The sequence below is a fragment of the Rhododendron vialii genome, chromosome 3a, assembly GCF_030253575.1.
Source record: "Rhododendron vialii isolate Sample 1 chromosome 3a, ASM3025357v1".
NCBI lineage: Eukaryota > Viridiplantae > Streptophyta > Magnoliopsida > Ericales > Ericaceae > Rhododendron > Rhododendron vialii.
The window spans coordinates 27,947,880-27,959,413 of NC_080559.1; the positions used below are offsets into that span (position 1 = coordinate 27,947,880).

Here is an 11,534-nt window from a genome sequence, read left to right on the forward strand (position 1 = left end):
ATTACGCGTACTTCCAATCACTATTTTCATTTATCTCTCTTTATATCTTCACTTATTATTTTTATCTTCAACTATTATCCTACTTTCTCTCTTTATCATTACCCCAAAAATTCTTTTAAAATTTTTCAAAATTGTCATCCAAACACTGCATTACACCTAAATTATTCAACTTTCCACATTTACCCTTAATTTTTTCAAAAAAAAGTTTATTCTACTAAAGAAATGACAAAAAAAAAAAAATCAAACTAATTAAAAGTCAAATAAACAAATATTTTGGGTCAAATAAATCGGAGGGAGCAGTAAGGTAAACCCTGATCACCACACTATTACTCTCTCTCTCTCTCTCTCTCTCTCTCTCTCTCTCTCTCTCTCTCCATATTCATCTCCCTTTCCAAATTCAAACCCAACCTTCCCTTTCTCTTCACCTCCCCCACTTCCAACTTTCCCCCCCTAAACACATATAATACGCAGACATCCTCATCACACACATGACTCCCTTCATTAATTAACAAAACCTCTTCCCCTTCTCTACTCTCACCAACTATAATACTCCATACACAGAGAGAGAGAGATCAGAGAGAGGCAAACGGCCGCACACTGGTCGTAGCCATGGCGGATTACTACATCCCAACATCAAAACACTCCACAACCTCCTCCTCCTTCTTAAAAAGAACCAACGTCGCTCCCTTCCTCTTCGTCGCCTTCCTCTGTTCCCTCGCTTACTCCCTCGGTCTCTGGCAACACACCCACTCCGCCACCACTTCCAACCTGGGCCAAACCATCCCCTGCACCACCACCACCGCAAACACTACCACAACCACCACGTCCTCAACCAACCCCCGCCACTCCTCCGCCCCCTTAGACTTCTCGTCCCACCACTCTGCCGACGACGACGACGACACCTCCGGAACAACCTCCCTCGACGACACCATCAAAGTCTACCCCCCGTGCGACGTCAAGTACAGCGAGTACACCCCGTGCGAGGACGCCAAGCGATCCCTGAAATTCAACAGGGACAGGCTTATTTACAGGGAAAGGCATTGTCCCGCGAAGGAAGAACTGCTCAAGTGCCGCGTGCCTGCGCCGTACGGGTACAAGAACCCGTTCAAGTGGCCCGCGAGCAGGGATCTGGCGTGGTACGCGAATGTGCCCCACAAGGAGCTGACGGTGGAGAAGGCGGTGCAGAACTGGATTCGGTACGAGCCTGAGGGGCACCGGTTTAGGTTCCCCGGCGGCGGGACCATGTTTCCCAATGGAGCGGATGCGTATATCGATGATATCGGGAAGTTGATCAATCTTAAAGACGGGTCTGTTCGAACCGCCATTGATACCGGTTGCGGGGTGAGCTTCTCGTCAATTTTCTTTTTATTGCTCGCCTGTTTAGGCCAACTTACCCGCAACTCAATAAATTTTAAAATACCAATCGTATTATCTAATAGCATGGTTCAATTAAAGCTGGGACAACTCTGTGTGAACTATTGACCCCAAAGTTTTCTATGCAATTAGCCAATTAGCACCAACTTAATCTTGTTTAATTAGCTAATAATTGAATGATTCGAGTCCAATTTAGTTTGACCAGCTGGGTGTGGCCTGTGGGTGTGTTGAATTTTGGACAATGATTTTGGAATTCATGTTTTCTCTATGGTAATAATTGAATCTGTCAAATCTAATGGTGTCGTGAAATTTGGGAATTAGATTTGTCTATATCTACACGTTTAGGGAAAGATTGCCTGATTTTGACTGTAGAACAGAGAGGGGTGGTAAAGTGAAAGAAAGTGGTTGGCCAGCCAGAAACAGGGTAGCTTTCGGATCTTAATTTGTCTTAACCCAGAAAGGAATCGAATCATCTCTTGGGGGTTAAAAAAGACAGCCCCATGGATTCTGCGACGTTACTTTGTTTCTGGAAAGTAACGTACATTGTTTGATTTTGTGCAGTTTACTGACAGGCCCCACATTGGTTTGTCATTTTCCTTTTCTTTTTTCATCTGTGTCATTTTCCAACCAGCAATACACAACAGAGTTCAAAGTTGTTCTCTGCATATAGATCTACGTACATTTGACGGTTTCGGATACATGTTGTGTACGGAGTTGTGTTCGGAAATTGTGTTATTAGATTTTTTGTTTCCAATCAGCTCATAATCTCGCTGGACTAATCTGTGTTTGATGAAGTCGATTGTGGAATTACGCTTAATACAAGTACGTGGAAAGCTAAGGAACGTTGAAATTATGTTTTCTGATTAATTTCTAGTAAAAATTTTGCGAATTGAATTGCGCAGGTTGCAAGCTGGGGAGCATATCTCCTGTCACGAAACATACTTACCGTGTCGTTCGCACCTAGGGACTCGCATGAAGCGCAGGTGCAATTCGCTCTCGAGCGAGGAGTGCCTGCTTTGATCGGAGTCCTTGCCTCCATCAGACTTCCTTACCCGTCAATGGCTTTCGACATGGCTCACTGCTCTCGCTGCCTTATTCCATGGGGCCAACATGGTAATCTCCATGCTCCAATTGAAAATCTAATGTTGCTTAGATCAAAGAGTAGTGTACTTTGCGGTCTAAGGTTTTTTTTTTCCCCCCTGAAAAGTGGCCTACGGCCTACCTTGCAAATTTAAGTGAACATTCTATGTGGCGATATAATTCTAAGAGCAATGGTATGGTGACATATTTTAGTATCATAATTTGTGTACCATGAGATGTGTCACCAATGAATTGATAGAATGTGCTTCACTGCATGACAAATGAGACACGTCAAATGATACTCAAATGTGGTCACCAAAGTGTTACTGCATATTGTTATTCTAATAAGAACGAACTTGTGACTAATATATCATTGTACCATGGGATAGGCGGCGTTTACTTGATGGAAGTTGATCGAGTTCTAAGGCCCGGTGGATACTGGATCCTGTCTGGTCCACCGATCCGCTGGAAGAAATACTGGAAAGGATGGCAACGAACACAGGAGGACCTTAATGCGGAACAGACTTCTATTGAAAGTGTAGCCAATAGCCTCTGCTGGAACAAGTTGGTTGAACAGGGTGACATAGCTATATGGCAAAAACCTATCAATCACTTGCACTGCAAAGCTAACCGTAAAATCACCCAAAATCCGCCTTTGTGTCCCGCCCAGGATCCCGATACAGCCTGGTTAGTAATCCACTATCCACAGCACTACATTCTGGACACATTTTTGTAATTCATTTTTTTTGTTAGGCTTGTAGCACTGCTGACCGGCTTTTCGACGATTTTTGCAGGTACACAAGAATGGACTCTTGTTTGACTCCATTGCCCGAGGTTTCCGGTGGTCAAGAAGTAGCTGGTGGGGAATTAGCAAAATGGCCACAGAGATTGAATGAAGTTCCCCCCAGGATTTCAAGGGGAACTGTGGAAGGAGTGACAGCAGAGGTTTTCCAAGAAGACAATGAGCTGTGGAAGAGGAGAGTGTCCTACTACAAAACTGTAAATAACCAACTCGGGCAAACTGGAAGGTACAGAAACCTACTGGATATGAATGCATACTTGGGTGGATTTGCTGCTGCTATTGTTGGTGACCCTGTTTGGGTGATGAACGTGGTTCCGGTCGAGGCGAAGGTCAATACCCTCGGAGTTATTTACGAACGCGGATTGATCGGAACGTATCAGAACTGGTAATTCAACTAATCTGTTAGTCAAAGAACTTCATTTTACTTGATTTTTGTTTATGGACTTTTGTGGCTCATATGAAATTGGTTCCATTTGGCAGGTGTGAAGCAATGTCTACTTACCCTAGAACTTATGATCTCATTCATGCTGATTCAGTGTTCACCCTCTACAAGAACAGGTAAACGTCAACTCTAGAGATTATTTTTAGTAAGAATGCAAACAGGTAAAAGCCAACTCTAGCTGGAGGCTATTTTTTAATAGGAATATTTTAAGACTGATGACACTTTATGGATAATGAAATTTATACACGCCAGGAAATTTTATATTTTGCTAAAATGTGATATAAGCCTCAATGTATGCCTATGACAAATGATGCTCCCCCTTTATTATACTCCGTAGAAGAGTAGATTTTTAAGAAGTCACGTTACGCCCAGATGTGAGGTCACCGGTTCATTCATATTCAACTGCGTGACTTGAGGCTGCGCTGGCCGACTGCTGAGCACTGCCAGCTCGACCTCGTGTCCCGTCTCGGCCCACGCGGTCGAACATGAACAGGCCGGAGACCCCACACCAGCGACCGCGTGGCATCTCACGTCACCGTTTTGCGTAATCCTCTCTCTGTGAGAATAAAAGGGCAGTTGAACTGCTTTCTGATACACTTGATCTCGACAGATGTGAAATGGAAGATATCCTGCTGGAAATGGACAGAATCCTGAGACCAGAAGGGAGTGTAATATTCAGGGACGATGTGGATGTGCTGGTGAAAGTGAAGAGGGTGATAGATGGAATGAAGTGGGATAGCCAGATTGTGGACCATGAAGATGGACCCCTGAAGAGGGAGAAGCTTCTGTTTGCAGTCAAGGTTTACTGGACAGCTCCTGCTTCCCCTGATCAACAAGGATCTTCATAGGGGGAGGCCAGGGCACTACTAAATATTTTCTTCTTCCTATTTTTAAATCCTTTTTTTTTCTTTTTACAGTTTGTTATAGTTTTTTTGTTTTTGTTTTTTTTCATTTCTTTCTCCTTTTGGAAATGTACTCATTTAATTCTTTTGTGATTTTGTTCGCCAAATGCAGAGCCAATATTCATCAATACAATCAAGTGTTTTGATGTAGCCAAAAACTTTACATGATTTTATTCTCTTTTTTCCATTTTATAACCGGTTTGATTCAATGAAACAACCCCTAGTATTACTCAACAGGAAGGTTTTTAAAAGTAATTAACCTCATCATACTACCTAAGGTACAACGCACCCCTTCTGTGGGTGAGGTTAAATCTTTTGTACCAAAATAGTGCATGTACCTCTATTTTCGTGCAATTTCAACAACACGATAGACAACAAGGCCCCGTTCCGGAAAGAAAAAATAAATTTTTATTTTTTAAGAAGGCAATTTTAAGCTTAAAATCATGCGATTATGCAAATTATTTTCCTATCAATATGGATCTTGTTTGATAGATCTCATTGAGATCTTTAATACGGTGCAAAAAAAATGGAAAAATTATTTTTCATTTACATTATTTTTGAGTTTGAAAATATGAAATAAGTACTTATTTTTTAAGAAGGTGTTCTGGAACGGAGCCTGTCTTTTTCGGGAAAGAGTCTTTTGTGCAATTCTATGACTAACATTGCACAGTAACAGATGTACATGCACTTCTGAATACATGTGACTTAACACATGTCAAATCTTTTGTACCGAAAAAATATCTGTACCTCTCTTCTCCCGTGCAATTTCAACCGTAAGTTTGCACAATATTCTCTTTCTAGTAAGGGTCTTTTGTGTAATCTTGCGGCTGACATTATATGGGAATAAAGGTACAGACGTTTTTGGATACAAGTGACCTGAGGTGCCTGGAGTAGGGTAATGGAGAGAAATGGACTCCAGGTTGGCGTTACGCAATGAAGTGCCTAGCAGGCCATCACTGTGTTACACACCTCCGAGCCGTCGGATTGTGCATTCAACGGCTCGGATCTCATCTTGGCAACCAACGATCAAGGGTCGTTCATTGCCGAAATAAGATTCGAGCCGTCAGACGTACGATCCTACAGATCGGAGGTGCACAACACAGTTCTGCACATACCACTGCACAACACCATCCCCAATTCGGAGAGACACGCACAAAACAGAAAGTTTAGAAAAGTGTGATTTGGGACGTGAAGCAGGGAAAAATGTTTGTAATTTCGTTATCGACTGGTTTAAAGCTTCTATGGGAGTAGCAGACTAGTAGTAGTTTAACTTGGTCGACGTGCGATACTATGGTAAAATAAAATAAAACTAATGCGTTGGGATTATACAATTGGGAGGGCAATGGACATAAACACCCCCTTAACATTGATTTCCAGCAGTTAATTTTGAGGGCACCCATGAATAATACAGTAAGTCGATCGTCACCCCGCTTCAGGCGCCACCAGTTTCAATAACTCTCTTGGAATGCACCAAATTCGGGAATTCCATCAGTTTTGAAGACAAATTAAAAAATATATCAAAAGTCCAACAAATTTTAAACTTTCGTCGTCATTTGTTTCTTTATTCTATCTATCTATATAAGATAAGATAAGATACACCTTCAGTGTTCAAAAACTTCCAATGAGTTGGCCTAGCGGTCAAGCCTAGAACTTAATGATTTACTCTCTCCTTAGGTTTCATGTTTAAAACCTCTTAGGTGTTATAAATACGAAGCATTTGTTCCGGCTTCAAGTGGCATCCCAAGCAAGGACGGAGTCAAAAGAGGACTAGTAGCCGGCCCCCTCCCTACAATTTAAAAAAACCCTACTTTTACATTGAAAAAAAAAATTATCATCAACAAAAAAATTTGATTGTGTATATTCGGCAATTCGCTTCCCCTACGCAAAAACTCTAGCTCCGTCCTCGGCTCCCTGCTAGTAAACGGTGGGTTCATGGTCTCTTAGCATAAGTCAAGTCACATGTAAGCTGGTCCGAATACTTAGTAATAAAAAGATGAAGTGTTCGGCTAAAATTTGAAATTTTCAAATTTTCTCTCTTTTTTTTCAATGTCAGCCTAGGAAATGGTTCCTACTTCCTAGGAGAGAGAGTTTCATGCCGCTACTAACTTGAACCAACTCAAAACCTATGAGCTCCCAACTCTTGATAATTAGTTGATTCACGCAAATACTTCACCATCCAACAAAGCTATAAATGGATGAAGAAACCCATGCAAAATGGCACATTTTAAAAAAATATTGCTACCAGCTTTGAGTCATGGCAGCCATTAAGTCTCTTGTTTCCCTCATTTCCCGAGCCACGTTGTTGTTTGTTCTTGTGGGGCTGGTTGTGGTGCAGACCGAGGCCCAAACTTGCACGTCCCAGCTCGGTAACATCAACGTGTGTGCACCGTTTGTGCTGCCCGGTGCGGCTAACACCAACCCTAGCCCCGAGTGTTGCACCGCACTCCAAGCCGTGGATCATGACTGCCTCTGCAGCACCATCAGGATCGCATCCCGTCTCCCTTCTCAGTGCCACCTCCCTCCTCTCTCCTCTTGCAATGGTAGCAATTACTTCTCGATCTCACTCTCTCGTCAAGTCTCAAGCACCTTTACGTATTACGCATTTAGAACAATGATCACAAAGTATCTAGAAAATAAATATTGGACGTAGATTCGATTTTGATATATACTATAGACCACAACCTGGATAAATCTAGTCTCTGTGATTTCTCTAGGTACTTTTCTAAAGACATAGCACTCTTGCGAAATTTTGAAATATTGAATCTTGAGAATTGATTCATGAAGTGCTTGAATTAATTTTAGTATTTTCTATAGTTCTAGGCTTCTAGCTGACACTTGCCCGTATTTCTTGTGCAGTTAACTGAGGCGGTTGTGTGATGACGGAAGAATAATGGTCTAGTTTTATCATTTTAGTGTTTTTTTTTTTTGGTGTGTTTCTTTTGTTTTTCTTCAAACTACCCCATGAAGGGTCAGAATTATTATTAAATAAAAAAGAGAGGCATGTTTCGTCTGATGAAGGGTACAAATTAATCATGCATGAGCAAGTTCTGACTGCTTCAATGAATTGATATTTAAATTGATCCTCGCAAAATTCAAACATAATCCAATTGATCGATATTGTGGTTAAAAAACCATAACGTCATTGGCATGGCAACTTCCTTTTGCAATAATCTTATAGCGATGGTGACTGGCAAGAGGTCCACTTGTTTTTGCACATGGTTCGTGATGTAGTGAACATCAAAATTTCCTACACAAATCAAATGCACAGTTGACCAAATCGAGTAGTTTTGCCTAATCAATTTATAACATAAAGCTAAACCCATCATGCAACTATACGACAGATCAATATCATTGGTGTGTGTGTGTGTCTATGTTGGAGACAGGAATGAAATCAAGATTTCAAATGCGTCGGGATCACAACATAAACAACTCTTTAATATAAATAGTATTTTGCATACAGAATCAGTAGGCCGATATATACAAATTTAGAAGTAAAAATAAAAGAATACATACACAATGTTACTGTTACCGGGTGGCCCCATAAGCCCGCCCACCCACTTATCATTGATGTGTGTCTATGTTGGAGAAGTTTTTTTTTATGAATTAGGATCGCAGACTTGTAATATATGGCCAATCTTGATGGTTATATGGACTGAATTAATAATGAAAGTGAGAGGTTAGAGCCCATCCGCGTGCAACATCAAACCTATGATCGAATCTAGGCTAGAAGTTGGGGTACAAACGAGCCGAGTTGATCAAACCTATGAATCTAGGCTAGGATTTGGGGTGCAAACAAGCTGAGTCCAACCAAACCCTACTAGATTTGTGATCAGTTCAGCAAGGTATTGGTCAGACTCGAATTTGATTCTAGATAAGTGAGCTCAAGTTTGGCTCATAAAAAAAATTTGAAGCTCAGGCTTGGCTAGTCGAAGCTTGTTAAACTCAAACGAATCGAATTGAGGCTCGAATTTAGCCTCAAATTCAAGCTTGAAGTCAGGATCAAACTAGCAGAATAATATTACCAAATATATGACAAAAACAGGGAGAAAAAAACACCAAGAGCATGAAAGCTAGAATGGGAAGATCTAAACAAAGAATGAAACCGATAAGCAACGAAAAGTCTGGGTACGTATCCTTTCGAAAGAGAAAGAAGGGATAAAGAAGAGGACTTAAGAATTACAATACTTATGTCAGTGTGGGACTTAAGAGTCCAACTACAATTGGAAAGGAACAGGACTAAAACAGTATGGAGATTATATCATCATGCATCAGAAGTGTCTGAAGATTTTCCTTTTGAACCTTCAAAGGAAAGCTCCTGTCACATAGCTAGTCTTGTTTTCAGGCCAAAGGCTATTGCCGGGTGTTCGAAAAGCTAATCAGAAAGCCCGATTAGCTTCTCTTTTTTTTGAACTGTGTAGTGGATCAAAATATCCGAAGGTTCAAAAAGGTCAAAGGGGTGATATCACTATGGACTCATCGTTTAGTTGTCTCAGTTCATCTGTAGGTCAAGACACATCTTGATATTTCACGTCACATGTTATCCGAACAATAGGCGAACTTCTGAGCATCTTGCCGAACCTTTTAAGTATAACCGAACGTTTGATACTAACTTCATTCAGGAAGTATTTCTATCGCTCGGTGAGGTCCTTTCTCTCGGTAAACTTTCCGTTGTTCGTTGGATGCTGTTTACGCTCGGCAGGACTTTAAGTATCTGGTAGTGTTTGCTCGGAATAACGTTCGGACACCGTCTTTGTAGAACCTTCTAGAAGCTTCTAATGATATGTGGATTGTCTTCTCTGATAACCGAGATGACATCTCTGATTGATGTGACTTGTCAAGTATTGACAAACGCGGCTCTGCAATCTTCAAGAAGCGGCGTTCATTACATGCTCCTGACATGTAACGTCATCCGAACGTGGCAAAGCACGTGGGCTGCAAAACCAGCCTGTGCCGCACTTTACATCTTTGCCTATAAATAGAAGAGTGCTCCTTCTAGGGTGAGGATCTCTCTCAACTACTCTCTTCTCTCTCCTAGCAAATTTCTTACTAAACTTCTTTCTTCTCTACTTACTAATTTGTTCATTGGAGCTTCTTCTTGGAGGAACATCCCCCTCCGATTCTGCAGGTACACAAAGATCAACTCAGCACTTCCACGGTTCATCAAAAGGAGAAAAAAAATTCAAGAAGGTCACGGTGAAATCAGCCCCCACAAACTACAAAAGCCTAATTAGCTTAGGCTCCGTTCCGAAAACCTTTTTAAAAAATAAGTACTTATTTTGCCACTTCTCATTCAAAAATAAGAAGGGCCATTCCACAAAATTCAAATAAAAAGTTCCTTTCACATTTTCAAACTCAAAAATAATGCAAATGAAAAAAAAAAGTTCAATTTTTTTTGCACCGTATTAAAGATCTCAATGAGATCTATCAAACAAGATCCATAGTGGTAGGAAAATTATTTGCGTAAACACATAATTTTTGAGTTTGAAGTTGCCTTATACAAAAATAAGACTGTTGCTATGATAATAGGTGCCGGCGGAGGAAAATCGTACCGGCGGCCACGCCGGGCCATATCCGGCCACCTGACGGCCAATCCGAGCCATCCAAAAATTCTATAAAAAAAAACGAGGGGGCCCTTGGCAGGAATCAACAGCATCCGAGGTGTGTAGGGTGCTTGATCCGAGCACCCCTTTTCCGTGTATATATGATCAAGCACCCTACACGAAAAAGGGGTGCTCGGATCAAGCACCCTATACACCTCGGATGCCGTTGATTTTCGCGCAAGCCCCCTCGTTTTTTTTTTTTAGAATTTTTGGACGGCTCGGATCGGCCGTCCGGTGGCCGGAGACGGCCCGCCGCGGCTGCCGGTACGATTTTCCTCCCCGGCCGGTCGGTACCTATATAAATTCTTTCAAAATAAGTAGCAGCCTTCTTATTTTCAGGAACAAGCCTTCTTTTTACACAAAAAATAAGTTCTTATTTCGTTTCTGGAACGGGCTCTTAACACCATAGTACTGTTAAACACATGCAGGTGTTTGCAAAATTTGAAGGTTTGGGTGTTCATTTGCGTACCCTCACGTGTATGTACCGTCGCCCTGACACAGCGCGATTGCCCCAATAACCATCTTTTTCGGTGATTGCCCGAACAGCCCTGTTATGAGCTGGGACAATCCGTAGAGATAAATGCGTTTGGCCCCATTTTGGATCCCGAAAAAATCTAGAAAAATATCCATAAATTTTTGAATATTATTTTATGGGACCCTGTAAAAAATCAGCTCCAGCGGATATCGGTAAGTATTACTTTTGGATTCGTAGAGGCGAACTGAGCAGTTTCGCCCCTACTTATCCAAAAGTAATACTTACCGATATCTGCTAGAGTTGATTTTTTACATAGCCCCATAAAATAATATTCAAAAATTTATGGATATTTTTTTAGATTTTTTCAGGATCCAAAATAGGGCTAAACGCGTTTTTCTCTGCGTGGTTCTATGCGGATTGTCCCTGCTGTTAGAATTTTTGTTGCCCGAATGGGTAAAAATGGATTGCAGCCTAGGAGTGGACATAGGCCCAGTGGCTAGCCGACCCCGTTGGTTTGAAGGTTTTAAATTTTGGATTTTAATTACTAGTATTATTCTATTTTTTTAATCATTATTTTCATTTTTCTCTCTATCTTTTTAATCATTACTCATATTTTCAATCATTACTATATTTCTCTTTGCATTCATTACCTACAAATCCAAATACAAAATCCCAAAACAAACTGGGTAAATGCTTTTTTTCATAAGAGCAAGTTTACCGGCCAGTTCTTAGTTAAAAATACTTATGAATAGTGCATATTTTTATTTTACCTGCTCATATTTTTTTCAACACTGCACAAACACTATCTATTTAACCTTCTCTCTATTAAAATACACATTTTTTCAATCTTTTCTTTTAT

General features: G+C 41.0%; 2 protein-coding genes across 2 annotated transcripts; both read left to right on the forward strand.

Annotated features, from left to right (window-relative positions):
- Positions 1–481: 481 nt before the first annotated feature.
- LOC131319547 (probable methyltransferase PMT15) lies at positions 482–4,758 on the forward strand. Its single transcript, XM_058349847.1, has 6 exons — positions 482–1,341; positions 2,277–2,487; positions 2,844–3,141; positions 3,249–3,641; positions 3,737–3,814; positions 4,309–4,758. Exons 1-6 carry the CDS (start codon positions 610–612, stop codon positions 4,544–4,546), a joined length of 1,950 nt encoding a protein of 649 aa, XP_058205830.1. The 5' UTR covers positions 482–609; the 3' UTR covers positions 4,547–4,758.
- Positions 4,759–6,723: 1,965 nt separating this feature from the next.
- LOC131321311 (uncharacterized) lies at positions 6,724–9,425 on the forward strand. The gene is made up of 4 exons (XM_058352308.1): positions 6,724–7,222; positions 9,019–9,100; positions 9,220–9,270; positions 9,357–9,425. The coding sequence occupies exons 1-4, from the start codon at positions 6,855–6,857 to the stop codon at positions 9,423–9,425; spliced, it is 570 nt and encodes a 189-aa protein (XP_058208291.1). The 5' UTR covers positions 6,724–6,854.
- The last annotated feature ends 2,109 nt before the right edge of the window (positions 9,426–11,534 follow it).